The sequence below is a fragment of the Canis lupus genome, chromosome 12 (assembly GCF_003254725.2).
Source record: "Canis lupus dingo isolate Sandy chromosome 12, ASM325472v2, whole genome shotgun sequence".
Taxonomy (NCBI): domain Eukaryota; kingdom Metazoa; phylum Chordata; class Mammalia; order Carnivora; family Canidae; genus Canis; species Canis lupus.
Genome location: NC_064254.1, coordinates 54,981,899 through 55,001,599, shown reverse-complemented (window position 1 = coordinate 55,001,599; position 19,701 = coordinate 54,981,899). Strand labels below are relative to the sequence as shown.

The following is a 19,701-nucleotide window of genomic DNA, read 5'->3' as shown; positions in this document are numbered from 1 at the left end:
TTTGGACCTTGGTGGTAGAAAGAGAGCGGAGTTGAATGTGAGTGTCTTGCTCCAGAACCCAGACACCTCAAGCCACCACATCATACAGCTTCTCTTCAGCTAATGGGAGATCCTAGTCTTTGCAACACATTGCAGGCGACCATGAGGGTGGATAAGATATTATGATGCTTGTTTCCATTTTTTCATGATGTAGAGTTTTAGAAAAGTGCATTGTGGCTTTGCTCATGCTGTACATCTACTTATAAATTTTCAATAACTCTGTATCACACTGCAGTATAAATAATTTCAAACCAACCAGCTTTGTCTGTATTTGTCAGTGTGTCAAGCACTCCATATTCTGACCTTTTTTTCTAACACTTTAATTCTTTATCTAATGTTATTTTTCATGGACACACCACTAAAATCAGCCAGATTTATTCAATTTATCCTGCCTCCAAGACTTTGTTCGTATTTCCATTGTAAGTTCTCTTCACATATCCTCTCAGATAGTCCAATTAAATTATTTCTTCAAGGACTATTTCACAACTCACTTCTCCCATGAAAATGGTGATGTCCTGACCTGCTATCTTGACTTTGAAACTTCTGAAATAGATTTTAAATATGGAATACAGTTTGTATTACAGTGGATGTGACTTTGAGTATAATCTTTTATTATCTAAAAGGATGCTGGAGGTTCACTGGGCGGAAAAACAGCCTGGGCCTGGTCTCTGGATGGTTCTGTGGGAACTGTCACAGAAAAACAAACATGAAAAAAACATTACAAGGGAAAAGCTTAGAAAAATTGGTAGAGGCCAAATATTAAAGAAGTGTGTGCAGCTTGCTACCATTTGAGGAATGTATCTTAAAAGCAATGAAGAACCAAGGAAAGATAGTAACAAATGCAGGACTTTTTGAAAAGTCAACACTAGCTGAATTCTGTCTTGCTATGTTTACTTTGCTTTTCTCACTGGTGACAGTGTAGAGAGGTGATTTTCAAGCCTTTAAAAAATTATTGCTTTAGTCCAGGTAGGAAATATTGAAGACCCCAGTGACTGAATGAGACAAGAACAGTGGACTAAAAGAGAGGGGACATACATAGAGATAGTTTATGGTCAAGTAAATGTGAGGGAAAGGAAGAGAGAGTATCAAGAGTTATTTCTAAATTTTGATACGGCAACATAATTTGTAACAGTGCAATTAAGTGAATGAAAGATTAAAGGGGAAGTGAGTGTTAAACTCCTTTCATGGTGGGCTATCCAAGGCAACAGGTCTGTAGGAAGTTAGGTGACAACAGACATTGGAAGTTAGAGGCATATGGCGGAAGAGAGAAGTTCAAAACGGATATATACACTTGGGACTTTAGGCTACTGGTAATTATTGATTCTATATACTTGAATAAAAATAGTCAGGAGAGTATTCAGAGTAGTAGAAAATTGAGAATGCATGATGAGGCAACTTTCAAGCTAGGATCAGAGCAGAAGGAAAAGATGGATAGATTTTCCTATTCCTCAAATCATTCATGGATCTAATTTCAGCTCCAGGTCCATTAACAATGCAAAATTAAGGAAACAAACTAGTGTAGAAGAGTGTACATATGTACACTGATTGCCATTTTTTGACTTAGTATTTGTAATAAATGTATAATCTGTAAAATAGATTTGTTTTTAAATTTTAATTCAAAATATACAGGGAATCCAGATTTGCATGTAAGTCAAAATGAATCTTCATAAGTGAATGATTTTGAATGTAAGCATTATAAATAACCAGCACTATTGCACATTTAAATTGAATTCTTTTATTTTAAATATTCACAGTACAGGAATTCATTAAGCCTGAATAGAACATCATTATTTACACATCCAAGGAATAACTCCAGTGGTAAATCAGTGAAGTACTTACATTGAATATAGGAAATATGATTGAAGAAAGAGAATTCTTCTTACACATACAGGCTCAAACCCTTTATACATTTATTTCTGCCTTGGGATCTTAGCACAGATCGCTGAAGTCACTATTAATTGCAGAACAAAATTTCAAAGAATTATAACTATACAATCACACCATATATTTATAAACCCAGAAAGACATCAGTGGGCCAGAAAAATCCACGTTAAGATGGCATTTTTAAGGGAAGGAAATTTCAAATGACATCTCCAGTTTAATTTGTGGAAAACACAAGTTTTTCAAATAGCTGAATATACAGATCTCCCATGGCATTTTGCCTTGCATGGCTTATTAAAATATTTGCTTAGCTGCCATAACATGTTATGTTATTTACAAATTGAATCAATGAAGGGAACAATACAGTAGCAAACTAAGAGCCCAGATCAATTGTTCGCTGAGTGCCGTACACCTAAAACATCCTGGTCAGTGAAGTTGGCCTCCACACTATCAGCACTGGCTACTCAACATTTGGATTAATGCTTTACCCCAGGATGTAGCAAGACTTAGTAGCGTGACTTTTCACTTGGAAGAGTAGCTGGACTCAACTTTTCTTACTGTTCTACAAACTTCACTGAAGCAGTTAAAACTGAACTTGAATGAACGAAATTTCTGTAAATAAATAAATAAATAAATGTATAAATAGGATCCCTCCTGTTTCAATAACATAGCAATAAAATTACCTTCCAACAGTATAAATGCTTATATTGATGTTTTAAGTCACTGAGTGCTACGTGCTAGCCTTACTATATTATGATGAATGACTAATTTCATTTGGGAAGTGGTCATTGGTCCACATACATTATGTTTGGAATTAAGCCCTTTCAAAAGCACAAGTGTATTTTCTGAAAAAAGAACACAAAACAAAAATAAAAACGTAAACAAAGCTTCACCGAATGGAATAATTTCTGTTCTCAAAGACTACTGCAAATTACTGGCATGTAGAGGCTTGGTCTTTGCAGCCAAAATTCATATTTTCTACACAATCATTTTTTTTCTTGATCACTCAAGTTACCAAGAAGAATATTTTCCCCCTTCTCTACCAAGTACACTGATTGGCTGTTCACACTGCCTGGATGTTCTACTTTATTGTCCAATTTACTGTTGTGCAGACCTGGCCTCAATGTTTCCCCTCCCTGGCAGTAGTACTGATTTTGGCAGTGTAAAAAAAAAAACAACAACATACTATTCTTGATTGTAGAAAAAGCTGCCAGAATATTGTGTTCATAGTATGGAACTGATTAAGATATTTTTCACATCTTCATGCTTTTATCATAGTAAATTGCTATGCAGTAAATTGTATCATTTGTCAACAAATGATTTTATTTGTTGTATTTTATTGCCAACAAGAGACTCCAAGAAGAAAATTGGGGGTAGGAGGATTTTACCACATTATGCTGCCAAGAAAACAGCAAAGCAGCATTTTCTATTGGCTCATTAGCACTAAGAATAACATTTTCACTTTACTCAAGTTTAAAAAGAATTTTCGAAAGGACATGAATCATGCACACAGATTGAGACGAAGCCTATGTATGAGTTGGCAGTGTAAATGCCCCCCCCCCAAAGTTGCATGATTCACCAATGGCATGCAGTTTTTAACCTAATATAACACAACCTTAATATCTTCATATAATTTCTAACACATTTTATTTCAAACATGCACTGGCTACTAAAATAAGATTTTAAAGAAAAGCTGATGTTTGATATAAAATAATCATGTCTTTTCAAGTGTGGAAAAATACTCTACAAAAAAATAAGTAGAAAAGTGGTTTCTGATCAATGTGTGATTTTATCTATAAAAATTCAGATGACTAATTAGTGTGCTTACAACAACCCTATGGGGTCTGCATTGCAATTATACACATACAGAAAGTTAATAGCATTAAACAACTATTAGCACAATGCAATTAAGTCCTTATCAGAAATAACATGAACCTATAAACTGTACATTTGGCATTTAGGTTTCAGAGTATTTTTAAGAGTCTGCTTAAATATGACAGTACAATAGTGCAAAATCACATTACATTAATAAAACATACAATTACCACCCAAATAGTTTATAGATTACTGACCCTTAACAATTCACATATTGGCTAGAATTGGCACATTTTGTTTCACCATGAGAGTTTTGACCTTCTTTACTTGAGTATACATTGTTTTATTCAAAGTTACACTTGAACTACGTAGAAAAAGTATAGACTTATGTGTGTCTGTATGTATGTTCTTGAGGAAATGAGATAAGAGAAAACATGTAAAATCCCCACTCTTCATTTGTAAAACTCCACTACAGCTTTTTTCCTTTAGCAACTGTTTAATTAGAATTCCCAAAGAAATTGCCTGGTAACTATTTTCTCTTCTTTCTTATATCTCCCAGAGCAGAGACGTGGCCACATGGAAGAGAGCAAGAAGGAAAGAAGGAAAATTCTAGAAGAGTGTATGGCAGCTCATGTCTGTGCCAGGCTAACCAAACCAGAGTGTCTAATCAGGAAATCAAGATGTAACAAAAGCTTCTCAGGTGACTCTCATGTAAAGTCCAACCACACTGTTGGTAGATGAGAAGTCAGTGGCCCAAAAAAAGCTAGCGAATTATGCAGTAGGTTGTGCTATCTGTAATTTGGGTTCTAATCTGTTTACTACTCTTTTCCTACTTTCTGCAGCTTTGTGAACTTGAATCTACATTGAGACTTGTTAGCGCCTTACTTTTTCCCTTTAAAAATCTCTAATAAACACACAGGTTGTTTCAGATTCTGAATAAACTACATTATTCCAATGAAGATGATTTTTCTCAATAATTTCACTCCGATAATTCTGACCAGTTGCATTCCCTCCAGCAAACATTCCTTTTTACCTTCATCTTATGTATGATTTATGGAAATGTTATTTTTATATTGTCATGATTACTCCACTAAACCCTGACTCCTACCAAATCCAACATTAAATTAAAAAAAAAAAGAAAAAAAAAAGGAAAAAAAGAAGGGAAAAAGTGCATGTTTTTTAAGACTGCCATCAGATAGCTCTAGAGATTTACATTTTTATTTAAGAGTAAAAAATGATATCATTATTTTCACTATGTTTTTCTATTTCCATTTCCAACACTACATCTTCCAGCACAAGAGCTCTCACTGAATGTAAAGCAAAATGAATTTTTTTTTGTCAGTAAACTCCTCGTCTCAAGTGTGATAGTCTTTGTCCTTCGATTCATTGTTTTAAAATTATATGTAAAATATTTGAGATAGGCCATCTATTATGTAAAAAAGAGACGTCTCCTACTTTTACATAGAACCAGATATTCTCGGTCTGTTCAAAGCTCTTAAAGAAGAAAACCAGTGCGTGGAAGGCCTTATCTCAAGGTAGTCCCTGAAGACACATATCCTGTCCTACCAGATAGTGAGCTCCCTTTTGGCAAATGGGCCTTGGAGGAGGATGGCATCTTCAGGATTGTCTCATCTGAGGGAATGAATGTGGCTAATGAGGCCAATCTGAGATAGGGGAGGCACTCTTGTAACTCTGGCACATATTTTTGCATAATGAGTACTACAGGGTTGTTAATTTAGTCTGTGTACCATATCCGTGAGCTTGCTTTTCTATCTCCTGCACCTTCATTAATCAAAATGTAATGCAGCCATGTGCAGTAAGAGTCACCATAGTTAACATACCTCTGAAAAAAAACCACTCTTAAAATTTTTCAGACAAAATTTATATTTGTTTTTCACATCAAACTTCCAGCAAGCTCTAATTTAACATGTTATGTATACAACTAATTCAATAACTAATAATAATTTGGTTGCCAGAAAATTCAGAAAAATAATTTAATTTTTGAAGTTTTCTAAAGTTGTATCTGAAATAAACATTTCTAATGTTCTTTAAAGCAAGACAATTAGGAACTACTTAAAAATACTATTTTGAATATTATTCATTTTTGACACATAAATATAAAAAATTCCTTTAAGGGTACTTTTTTGTTTTATTAAACTATAATTTAGAAATTGTGCAAATGAACAGTTGAGATTATTCATGTCAAAATTTTATTTATTATGCAATTAGCAATTAGAGCAATCTTAATCACAGTCTGGCTAGGAATCATTTTATTTCTGCACCACTAACCAAATACATTCCTGTTTATTGAATTTATACTCTAACATTTTAAAGCGACTTTTAGAATTTTTTTAACTTTGGGAAAAGTAGATGAAGACTTGATTCTGTTTCCTAACATGTCATTAACTGGCTGTGGCTGAGCTGATGTGGTGGATGAAGTTAAGTTGTTGAATATTTCTGGCCCTCTGTCCTTACCAGAAAATCACCTCTAAGAATCTTCCTGCTATTCCATTCTGTGACATGAGCTATGCCAACTAATAATAAGCTAAATTGACTGTTAATTTACTGATTGCTCATAACAGTGAGGGGAAATTAGGCCTACTTGGGTTCCAATTATTTTAAGAAATGGTGTATGTGTTTAGTAATGCAAATAATGCCTATGTGCTACCACTGCCAGCTCCTCACACCCCTTCCATTACTTAGTAATTATAGAAGATGTGAATGCATGCTTCTACACTATATTTATTTGTTTCTCTTCTTCTGAAGATTATTCCTTTGGCTTATTTAAATTTGCAATGATTCTTATAAGCTCTCTGCTTAACATTTTTCTGTTTTAGTACTGAAATTGTGGAAGTAGTTTTTATTCCTCATAGTGATATTTTATTATAGTAAATTATTTTAATGGAGCACATTATCTATTCACTTAAATGTCATTTAATTTGTCCTCACAGAAAAATCTACACTGGGAATATGGTACCTCTACTTTATGGATGCAAAATCTGAGGCTAAGAGGAGTCAAGTAACTTGTCTACAATTAGGGAATGGCAGGTTCAGTTGTAGATCTGTGATCACCAAAAGCCACGTACTGCAGTTGGCTCATTGCATGTCAATTGCAAATGACTTTTCCATCCTTCAAGCAAGGACTTTGGGACATGGAAAAGAGGTATTTTAAAACATATCCAGTGAATTAGCAGATCAGCAGATCAGAAGCATAAAATTTTATGGCTGTAAAAGATCTTAGTAATTGGATAGTTCAGTTTTCATGTTGTAAAATACAAACATGCATTGAGAGCCTAAAGAGAATGAGAGATGCTTTTTTCAAGGTGTGTAAAATTTTCTTTTCCTAATAATTTCTCCAGGCCAAGAATTGAGCAGTCATTTGTATGCACTAGTGGTTTCCAGAAATGGCCCCACATTAGTATCACCTAAAGAGTCTTTACAATTTTTGGTCTCTGGGTCCCATTTCAAATCAATCAGATCAGATCTCTGGAGGTGGGGTTTGAACATCTAGAATTTTAAAGCCTCTCCAAGCAATCTATTTATGCCTCTAGGCCTGAAAAGTATTGCTATGAAGCAATCACAACTTAAAAGAAGATTTGGAGACTGAAAATACTGTGCCCCAAATCAAGGCATTAGCCCATACCACACTGCTGCATGACATAACTAGGCATATAGAATGTCGTGGCTCTTAAAGTAGAGAAACACTTTATTGGCATATCCAGGAAGATTCCAGGTGAATTAACGGTATTAGCTTGCTTCAGTTGAACAGAATACAGAATACACTCCATTTTATAGGTGGTTATGACAAAACCTGATAACACATCAGAACTATTTGGGGAGATTTTAAAAATACAGATTCTAGCTTCCATCTCAGACCCAGAGAATCAGAAACTGTTTCTTGTTAATACTTTTTCAAATGATTCATATGCAGCTGACCCAGGAAGTTCCAAAAACATATGTATGTTTGAGAACCACTGGCTTAGTTAGGATAGTTTATAAACTATAGCAGGGAGCAGAATAACTTAGGAAATGTATTAAAAACATGTGTTTTTTTTTTTTACTTGTTTGAAGAGAACTGAATGAGCAAGGTTAAGGAATCAGTATCGTTCATAAATACATACCTCTGGTGATTCTAGGTCTGGTGACCCAGGAACCAGGCTTTTCAGTTACACTGACAAAGACAGCTGACATTGGAGAGATTCTCTTTAAATTCTTGACAATATTTTCAAAGTAGATTAAATGAAAAAAAATATATAGCAAGTATGAGTTAAGAATAGCTAAATTGTTTGGATATATTCAATCTGGATTACTCAAATTATGCTCCCTGTTTAATGTCATCAGGGATTTGAAATGTGCCCCTACTGCCTCCCTGAAATTTTTGCATTGATAAAAAGTTTTAAATTATTGTAACAAGAATGCGGATGGTATAGAAAAATCTATAATATCTTAAAATAATGCTCCTTATATGGTTGTTTTTCTGTAGGCAATTAAGGTCTCAGTGAGTAGTGAACACATGAGTTACAAAAGACGAGGTAGAGAACAAAGGGGAAGGAGTTAAAAGAAGTTTAGTTAATTGAGTGCTTGCCATATTCCAAGCACTGCATTAAGTTCTTTCCACATATTAGTCTAAATAATCAGTTTTATACTTTAAATGTCTATTCAGAGAAATGAGAGGGACATCTGTTTGAAACATTTACCTCCAAAAAACGATGCAGTCATTGGAATTTCATTTGCAAATACATGTATATTGTCAATTTAGATCTAAGTTAAGAGAGTAACAGTGCCAGAAAGAACCTTGCAAACAACAAAGTCCAGAGAGGTTAGGTGTCTTTCTCGAAATGAGTTTGTTGAACCTGTAACCCAGCCTAGCATTGTCATGTCTGGTTTAGCAGGCTCTCTCTCATTTTTGTTTTGTTAACTGCTCTATCTAGTGCTTATGAATATGGATGCATTCAATATGAATTACTGAGAGGGAGAATACTTTGGATAGTAGTTGAGCTTACCCATTTGTAAAATGCTACAAAATCTTTAGATGAGAGACATCCAGAAAAAAATACCATCTTAATTGACTGATGTCTGCAGTACAAAGGAGTGCAGTTAGGGAGGAAAGAAAGTGCATTTCTCTCTGTGCATAGTTTGGTAATAAATATGTGCCCTTCACAGTGTTTGCACTTTATATTCTCCTCAAATACTAATTGTCTTTCCTATTAGAAACAGTTGATGTTCATATTTGGATAGAATGTTAACATGTTCCAAATCCTTTAAAATCTTCCTTGAAGTGGTACTTCTTTTGGGGTGATAAGATGTAGTAAGATTGGAAGGACATAAAGTCTTCCTTTGTGGGACACCTGGGTGGATCAGTGGTTGAGCATTTGCGTTCAGCTCAGGGGTGATCCGGGGTTCCTGGGATCTAGTCTGACATCAGGGTCCCTGCAGGGAGCCTGCTTCTCCCTCTGCCTATGTCTCTGCCTCTCTCTCTGTGTCTCTCATGAATAAATAAATAAATCTTTAAAAAAAAGCCTTCCTTTCCATCCAATCAATAACCTGAACAGAGAAATAAATATAAAACATAATCTTTAACTGGTACCAATAAGCTAGAACTGTTCTTACACTTTTAAAAATTCTGCATGGCCTCCAATGCAATTTCTAGTCATTGAACAAGTATTTGTTGAACTCCCTCTCTGTCACAGGCACTGTGCTTATCTTTTAGATGCCGAAGTTTTTATATTTACCAGTTTGATTGTAATTAATTCGTTACAAAGTTCCCCTAAATGAGATCAGAGTTCAAGGGAACTCAAAGATATGGTTAAGCACAAGGTCTTAATGGAAGGACCTAAGCCTTCGTTTTGGTAACATTACTTTATGCAAAGACATTTTCTAGGTGATTACCTTAAGACTCATGGAATCTAGTTTGAAAATAGGCAGTAAAAAAGATATCAATAGTAGAATTTCCTATTCTTTTCATATTTAACCTCCAATTGGAGGCAAGAATTTAAAGCCCCAGCAAATAATTCCTAAATACTCTGTCACTTTACATCTCAAGTGCTCTGAGCTTTCTAAGCCTTCACAACAAGAAAACATTTCTGCATATTCTAGGATTATTAGGACTTATGTAGTAAATGTAAAAATTTTAAGATGATACTGGTTTTTCACTAGGACAATTTTTTTTTTAGTTTCTACTTCATATTGTAAAATTTATGGCTGTCATAAAATATGACTGTCATGTCTTTTTTTCAGAGTTTAATAGTTCTGGATATGGAGAACTCAGTATATATTCTTACTAAAAAGACCTATAATAATTAATATATTCTTACTAGTAAGGCCTACAACTATTAACATTTAAATATTCAGATTATTGAAGGCAATAGATTTTTGATATTGTGGAATAAAACTTTTTAAATGGTCTATTCTGTTTTTAGATCCACAGTTTATCCCTTGGCATCATTATTTGTTATTATATTCAACAGCAACCTAATTTTGTTGAATCCATATTCATTCACCATGAGATATCCTTTAAAAGAATTGCAATCCACAGGATTTATTAAAGGAGTGCCTGAGAACCATATGCTATCTTTGAATATTTCACTTAAAATGTAGTGAAAGCCCATTTCCTTCTGCTAAGGCTCAACTTCTAAAATATTTAAAACAGAAAGAATGCTAACAAGCTTGATGTTTTATTTACTGTATACTTTTTAAAAAGTCAAAGTGCTTCCACATAGAGTGTACCATTCCATAGGCCCTAATTAGACCAATAAGGCATTCACATTTTTAGGAATTGAGACATACTTTTATGGTTAGGTGAGAATTCAATGAAAAAGAATGTAGAATTAAGATATATAGCACCCTTACATTGCTATCTTACTATGTCACTAGCTCTGCGTGTGTGTGTGTGTGTGTGTGTGTGTGTGAACATATCTCTTGAATAAGTATTATCTATGGATCTGGTTAACTCATAAGCAGAATAGGGGATTGGTTTGTAAACATTGCTATAATACCATTGGGCCCTAAAACTTACAGATAAATGGCCCTAGAACTGATGGGGTAAGTTGACTCATTCTTTTTGGCACTTCAAACTCAGAAAAGTTTTTCTTCTGGGACCAGGTAATGGGTTTTCAATATACAGACGTGCCAGTTAGTCACCATTATTGCCTTGGTTTGGATCATATTATCAGCGTGTGATTATAGTCAGTTTAAAAAAGAGACCAAATTTATAGTTGACAGGGTGGTGATGCCCTCACGTTTCTCAGTTCTTTGAAATCATGAGAGCCCACCACAGCCAAGATGGGTTGTCATGACACTGATCCTTTTCTGCTTTTAGAAATCAAGTGGTTTCTAAACTTATCAGTCATGCAATTTGTTTAGGTCCCTATACTTTTTGTAGGCCCAAAAGATGACAAAGTAAGACTAAATGGATGAATTAGACTTTTTTAATCTGATGAAATAAACGTGGGTAAGATCTGTCCTTATCCATGAGGACATCCATTTCTTGATGCATTATGGTTAGAAGCAATAATATGGAGAGAAACTACACTGGGTCAAATGAGTGAAGAAAGTTTGCAGCTCAGAAATATTTGATTTCCTGAGCAATTGCGGGAAATTCCCTAACTTATTTTCATTAAATCAGCAGTGACATATCAACTCCATTGAGAGGAGTATGTGCATAAACATGGACTTGAAGAAAGCTTTCATATATCTCTCCACTTAATTGTAAATTCCTGGAGGGCAGTGATAGTACCTTGTTCATCTTTATCTCTGCTTAGGGTATTGCCTGACACAACATGCTGTTCAACATGGGCAAAGAAATGAACCTGAGGATCAAACAGTCCTTCATCTAACGTCAGAATCTTCCTCTGCTCCAATCCTTCTCATGCTCCAGACAGTTCATTCCTACACAAGGCATTCTGGGTTACGGGACATATCTCCTACTTACTGACTCAAGTTTGCCTCTATCTAGTTTCCATTTGATGTAGAAGATTGTGGATTTGTGTTCTGCTAATGTTAACATGTAACAGGACTGTTAGAATACAGTTAGATTCAAAGGATGTCATCAGAACTTTCCAATTCTTTTGATGGGTTTTGGCATGAATGGAATAGTCATTAAAGATTCTTTTGGGAAATGCTTTTCTTGAAGAATCCTTAACATCCCATCTTTTCTCACCTATGAATCTCTGCTTATATCTAGCCCTTAACCTTGCAGAAGAAAATTGCTGTATAGCAACTGCAGGTTCAAGGATGAATTTTCCAAAAACTTATTGTTTAAGTTTATTTTGGTTCTGTAAAGCCCTGAGGGCCATAGTCACATGCGCTATACATGAGTAATTACTAAAATGAAATATAAATCATCATCTCCAGTTATTATTTCTAGGCTAGAATTGTCACTTTGTTGAAACAAACAAAAATTTCCCTGTGACTTTGAATGACATTCATTTATTCATTAAATAATGCATCGAGATTGAGTTAGCATTGTGTGTTTTCTATAGATCCCCACTGTGTTATTTTAAATCTTATATTTAATACCTTAATGATAATTTTATTTATATTCTTTCAAATGACAGGACAAACTCTAAAATTTTATGTCTATTCATCCACATGGTAAAATGAAACTTTTAAATATTGGGGTTGGGGGAAAATATTTTAAATTGATATGTTATTCAAAATTGTATATAACTGTACCACTTATAAATATGATATGTATCTATAAACATCCTTTTCTTTTGTTTGAGGAAATTATTTATTATAATAATAAGTGTAAGGATTGGGAAGAGAACTGTCCTAGGTATTCTTAAGTGTTTTCAGGATTACTTCCCATGTTCTACAAATCCCCCCAAATTGGATATTTAAAAATACTTGAATAATTTAATTAAGATCATGAGAACAAGTGGCTGCATTTGCAAGCCAGCTTAATGAAAATAAATGAAAAGTCTAATAGCTTCCTGAATAAAACAGTTCTGCTTCACTATCTTTCTTATTCACTACATGAATAATTCTTCCTTCACAAAAAATGTGGTAAACAGGTAAAAAGTAGCTCAAAAGAGATAGTTATGCACTTTGTTCATTTTGAAGTCAAAGAGGTTAGAACTCAATTACAAATGCTTTTCCTTTGTTACATTATGCAAACTTGGAATAGAGGTTATATTATTTAGTGAAAATATTTCATATTTTAAGATATGTATCTTCATCTCCCAAATAGCTTAAATAGCTGATCAATGTAGAAACAACAATCATATCACAAACTTACTTTACAAACAACTACCAAAATGTGAAAAACAATGTTTGCAAATGGTAGCAAAGAATAAATTAATTTTCAGTGCACATAATTAAGTATATACAGGATAATTTAAAATCAAAAGGAGTGATTGCTAATGCTGAGCTCTCAGAAATCTCCATCAAAATATACATGTTACCCAAGAGAGAATGATAAAAATAAATTGTGACACAAAAGCAGAATGTTGTCTCTCTTCTTATCCTCAAAACTTGGATGATAGCTCATCAAAATAATTTTTCCAAGTGTGCAAATGATGGAAAGCTTTAATTCCAAAACCATTTCTCTAAATTACCAACAGATTTATATTCTTGATGCCTTTTCACATGATCACAAGCCAAGCATGCATGTGATTCCCAAAATCGTGGAAGATTCACTGTGAAATCCTTCCTCCAGTTAAAGTAACTAAGGTATAACTTATTGTTTTTGTCAACTTCTTTCAGATACTTCGCTAGCTCACTGGGAGAGTTATAATCTTCCACATGAATGAATGAATCTGCTGGAATATAATTCTCGTAATTTTCCCTAGATGGCCCCAGAACAACAGGTACAGAGCCAGCTAGAAAAGCATTGTAGAGCTTTTCTGTGATGTAATCTTTGTGGATTGAGTTTTCAAAAGAAAGATAAAATTTGCAAGTAGATATGGTAGGAATCAAATTTTTATCATTCACATACTCTCCAAATGCTTGCCCATATGTATGGATTTCAATGCTTTTGCTTAGCTCATTGTAATACTTGACCCTTGCATGCTCAGGGTTCCAGTTACTTACAACCCAGCACACTAACTTCTCTTTGCTTGGCACTTCAAACACGAAGGGGTTTGTGCTCACCGTCAAGAAGCCATAAGGCACTTGGATATCTGAGTCGCGGCGGTAAGTCAGAGTCAAGTTGAAGAGGTGCTCAATACCACTCTTTTGGGGCGTGTGAGTTGGTGATTCCAAATTCATCCAAATCCATTTCTGGAAGGGTGGCCTAGCCTGCTGAGGTAAGTTAGTCAGATCCCAACTGATGTCTCGGTGATGGATCAGAACTGCATGAGATTTGTTGTATAGAGAACGGTCTGTTGTGAGATGGCATCCTTGGATGTTGAACATTGCTTGGCAGGATGTAAGGTCAAAGGTCTGCCCAAATGGCCACACCCAAATGAGGATAGTAGTTTCATTAAAATAATCAGTTTTGGTGGAGAAGAAGTTTTTCATTTTCAGCACTGAGCTGGCTGATTCCATTGGACTGAAGATCCAGCTGTTGGTGGGCTTGATGTAAATGAGCAGACATGCCATGAAGCAGCCCAGGATAATGCAGACGATTAAAAATGGGCGGAGAATTCCTTTGGATGCTGATGTCATAATTTTTTCTGTGAAACAGAAAGAGAAAGGTAGAGGAATAGTAGGTAGGGGTAGTGATGAAAAGTTAATCATAAATATAGGTATATCTCAAAATACACTTACAAAATCAATTGCATTTTCCTGTTTAGTTTTATTTTTTAAAAAGTATTTGTGTATTTATTTATTTGAGACAGAGAACAAGCAAGAGACAGAGAGAGCACCAGTAGGAGGAGGGGCAGAGAGAGAGAGAGAAGCAGACTCCCACTGAGCAGGGACCCCCAAAGACATGGAGCTCCTGGGACTCCATCCCAGGATCCCTGGATCCAGAGATTCCGGGATCATGACCTGAGCTGAAGATAGATGCTTAACTAGCTGAGCCACCCAGGAGTCCCCTCAGTAGTGTTATTAAGCCATTGAGAGAAGCGTAGCTTTTATTAAGCCAAGAAACTGCTTTTAAAAGGAACTTTCCCCTGAACTCTATAAATAGTAAGGGAGAATTTGTCATAAGTGGACCAGCTTACCTTCAAGCTGAGTTGCATTTTTTTTTTGTCCAATGACATCTTTTCCTGTGATATTTTTATTTGCTTCTAGAAAGCTGGCACAAAGACTAGCATCATCAAAGCTATGACTAAAATTTTTAGAACTTTGAAACTATATCAGATTTGTGAACATTCCCCAGTTTATATAATCACTTATTTCCTAGTGCACTTTTTATGATTGTAATATTACTTTGCAGTTCAGATAGAATTCTTTAGAAAACCAAACATTTTAAAGAAAAAAGTTTTGTTTTAGTTTATTGGTGTAAGTTCATCTTCTCTGTCAAAAATGCATTACAATAGTCCTCTTGTAAAAAATAGCAACTTGTGTTTTTTCTTTTTCTTTTTTTAGTAAGTACACTGATGCAAAAATTTGATAAATTAAAACCTCTTTTTATTTTCCTTATAATTTTTCTTGTTTACTTTTACTAATCTGTTACTACACCCAAGATCTGCTAGATTGTGATAATAAAATGCTCTAGTGGCATTAGAAAAACATTCTCACTTATGTGGTATCAGGGCATTAAAAAAAGTTTTTCTTAGCATTAGAATATTAGTATAATAAAGATAAATGGATTCTCAAAAGAAAAGAATTATATTTCAGGGAGAACAGTATTGATTTTGTGATTTATAGCATATTGCAGTTAAAAAGATGAATCAAGTTTTTTAAATTTTTTTAATACAAGAGTCTTCAGGGTTTTTCCTCTTTGACATTCATTTTTTCTCATGAATATGAACACAAATATAAAACATGTGTTTGCAAAATTGTCTTTTGATCAAATTCTTACTGATCTTCTGAAACCCATTATTCTTCTCACCAAAATAATGTGGTCTATCAATTTCAGATTCATTAAGATGTTTTTAAATCTTGATAAAAAGCTAGTGTAGAAACATGAGGCAGTTCCTTCCAGAAAAAAAGAGAGAAATTGTTCTTTAATTACCTAAATTTACGTGAATATTTTTTTAAAAATCACATTGTTTTTGTTGTTGTTGTTATGTAGCTTTTCTTAAAGCATAAGACATTCCCTATGTAGTTCCCTTGATTTTGTGAATCCAAAGAATCTGGATATTGTATTCTGGAGCACTCCCGGAACAGAATTATTGGATTTGATGACTGTGACTTACCATCAAAGTTAGTTTCAGCATGTCCAGTCAATAACATAATGAGAATAAAAAAGTGTCTACCATATATTTTCAAAAAATATTAATTAACCCCTAAGCTACAGAGAAAATAGAAAGGAATATGAAAGAAATCTCAACTCCTTAGAACAAATGATGTTGATGGCACGTCATGTCTACTACTTTCGTGGAATGTGGCTGAAACAGTACTTTATTTAAAGGGAATTTACAGGTTTGCAGAGTTTTGGGGAAATTAACAAAATTGTCAACTGAACAAGCTGGACAAAGAACAATAGTCCAAAGCTAAAGAAATAAGAAGTAAAAAATTAAGATAAGGACTGAAATCATTGAAATTGAGAGCAGAAATTTGAGATAATTGGTAACATCACATGTAACTATGTGAGGTGATGAATTAACTACACTTATTGTAATAATCATTTTGATATATATATATAGATATATATATCAAAGCATTATGTTGTACCCCTTAAGCTAATATAATGTTATATGTCAATTATGACTCAATAAAACTGGAAAGAAAATACTAAGATAAACCTCATGCAAGAATAAGCAAGAAAAAAAGGAAATTCAGTTTATTTTATTTTCTAAAGAAATTCAGTTTATACAAACAGTAAATGATTATGCAGCAGGAAAAATAGGAAATGACTATATGGAGTAATTTTATGCTCTTGAATTTGAAAAACTGATGAAATGAATGGGTTTTTATCTGCACAAATAGAAAAATGACAGTTTTAATAAGAAATTCTTATTAAACAAATACCAGTCAGTGAAGTATAATTCATGAATGTTAACTGAAAACAAACAGTACACCTAGATGGCTTTGTAGGAGTGATATCAATAGTTCAATGAATAGAGAAGACTACTGTCATTAAAAACAATTCTAGAAAACAGAAAAATAAAGAAGTGTAACTCATACGTGAAGCCAATTAATCTATTACCAAAAGAAAATATAAGAGGTTAAAAAAAGTCTATTTCACTTATGAAGACAGATACAAACATTTAGCAATAAAGAGTATTAAAATATATTATGACACAATTCAAAAGTTGGTTTATGTAGGTTCATGTATATTTGATCCTACTTTATAAATTTAATTAGTTGGACAATCTTTTAATTTTTTCAGATTCTGGGATCTACAGACTGAGGAAATTCACTGGAGGGATCTCTTTTTTAAAGGAGTAATACTAACCTTAATATACAGGATTTGACTGAGCAATGAAGTGTTGAGCAATGAACTGAGACCAATGTTTAATACTGTTTAGAAATGTTCTCATTGATGGGATGCCTATGTGGCTCAGTCGGTTAAGCATCTGACTTGATTATGGCTCTGGTCAGGATCTCAAGGTTGTGAGATCAAGCCCTATGCTGGGCTCCACACTGAGACTGAAGCCTGCTTAAGATTCTCTCTCTCCCTTTTTCCTTCCTCCCCACTCATTTGCACTCTCTCTCCCTCTCTCAAAAGGAAAAAAAAAAAAAAAAAGAACTGTTCTCATTGAAAGTTTCCTTAAGTCCTTTTTGAATTGAAACGCAACTGCAAAAACTAAGTAAATGATGTTAATTCATTATAATCAGGTTACAACTTCAATAGCCTCTGTTTAGTAAATGCTCACTCTCAGCTAGATTTTGTGCCAAGCACTTTGCACACATCATTTCCTTTAATCCTCTTAGAACCTCTATCAAGAAGGTCTTTTGTCACCTCTTCTTTACAGATGGAAAAACTCAGGGCTGGGCTGCCTGGGTGGCTCAGTCAGTTAAGTGTCTGCCTTTGGCTCAGGTTATGATCCCAGGGTCTTGTGACTGAGCCCAGTGCCCCCACACCTGCTCTCTCTCTCTCTCTCTCTCTCTCTCTCGCACTCTCTCTCAAATAAATAACATCTTAAAAAAAAAAAAAAGAAAGAAAAGAAAAAAAGAAAAGAAGAGAAAAGAAAGAAAAGAAAAGACCTGAAGGCCAGAGATATAAGTAACTAGCTTGCCTTCTATAATCTTCTTTGAATAAATAATACAAACTCAATTGTCTATTGAGGTACATTTGGCACCTCAAGTTTTATTGTCTTGATTTCTCTGGCCTCCATCCTTTACTCTATAACTGAGGACTATTTACCCATGCATTAAATTTAGAAAAATTTCCTTTAACAAGAATACCTGACACTTACATGATACTTATTAGTGTCAAACATTGATCTTAGCACTTACACTAACATAGATACGTACACACACGCATATACTGCCTCATTATAATCCCATTTTATTGATAAAGGAAAGTGGGACACCCAGTTCAGAAGTGGCAAAGCACACTTTCATACAGACCCTAGCTATCTAGTTCGCTTGGGTCATGATCACTACATTTTATGTTCACCGATTTTCCATATTGCTGCTAGAGAACGTAATAACCAGAATTAAGCTCTATGAAGGGCTTTATTTCTTCACTGCTTTATCCTCATCACCAGAATGCAGCAGGTGTTTAATACATGCTATTTATGTTGCATGAATAAAATAGTGGATTGCTGAATCCCCTACTATGTGCAAGATAAAATGCTTGGTAACTAGATAAGCAAAAATGAGTCAAGTATAAATGAAGAAATATGTATTTAGTTGCCTTCTTTGTACATTTAATATGTCTACCTTTAGGGAATAACTACCATCACAGTTGACATACAAGATATATCTACCACTGAATGAGCAAAATCTCCTAGTTTTGCCTGCCTTTGTCACATGTCAGAGTTGGTATCTATCTAGAATACTTCAATTCCACGACTGTTTTTTTTTTTTTTTTTTTTTTTTTTTTACCAAATGAGAAAAAAATTGGTCACTAGGCAGAAACAGTGTTCCTTTCACTGTGTGCCCCTCAGTTTTTCTGCTTCCTGGACATTTTGTATTGAGGTTCTTCTTGTTAACTCTCTGCACACCTCTCTCCTCAGCTTTTCATGGCTGTCCCGATCAATTACTGAACAGTAGGGGCAGTTACTCAGTAACCCCTGCTTTGTACAGAAACTGTCAGGAAAGTTTGCTTCTTGGAGCCTAATTGACAACCCCTTGACAGGGACCTTTAAACCTACTTCTCATAACTAAAATTCAGTTGGATACCCAACACATCTTGAACTGTTAATCGATACAACCTGTTTTTAAAGGACCCACAGCACTGTCACCTTAGCTTTCACCAGAGAGAGCAATAAATTTACAGGACAAAGCAAATTATAACAGTAAATAGTATAATTAAAACTTCTTAATGATTTTTAGTAGTCTCGAGTACTATAAAAGAATATCAAGACATTAGCATTAAAAATTAACAAAATCTGGGGGCACTTGACGGGATGAGCACTGGGTATTATTCTGTATGTTGGCAAATTGAACACCAATAAAAAATAAATTTATTATTAAAAAAATTAACAAAATCTTTGGTAAAAGTATAACTTAATGGGACTCAGTGTGCACCCAATTCTGCTTTCCATTAAGAGACTGTCTTCAGGAGCACCTGGGTGGCTCAGGGGTGAGCATCTGCCTGCCTTCAGCTCAGGTTGTGATCCTGCGGTCCTGGGATGGATCCTGGGATGGTCCTGCGGGGAGCCTGCTTCTCCCTCTGCCTATGTTTCTGTCTCCCACTCTGTGTCTCTAATGAATACATAAATAAAACCTTTTAAAAAAAGAGACAGACTACCTTCAGTGTCACACTTTAGAAATATGCTCCACTAAAAGTAAAGATTGGAA

The 19,701-nt window shown here is 34.5% G+C and overlaps 1 protein-coding gene across 4 annotated transcripts in view; it reads right to left on the bottom strand.

Annotated features, from left to right (window-relative positions):
- Positions 1-1,758: 1,758 nt before the first annotated feature.
- The window catches only part of FUT9 (fucosyltransferase 9), a 122,334-nt gene continuing 104,391 nt past the window's right edge, over positions 1,759-19,701 (bottom strand). For all 4 annotated transcript variants that reach the window (XM_049092378.1, XM_025444620.3, XM_049092377.1 and 1 more), the window contains one exon: positions 1,759-14,351. In XM_049092378.1, coding sequence (XP_048948335.1) covers positions 13,264-14,343 — 1,080 coding nt within the window. In that variant the 5' untranslated portion in view covers positions 14,344-14,351 and the 3' untranslated portion in view covers positions 1,759-13,263. The remainder of the gene's footprint in view (positions 14,352-19,701) is intronic.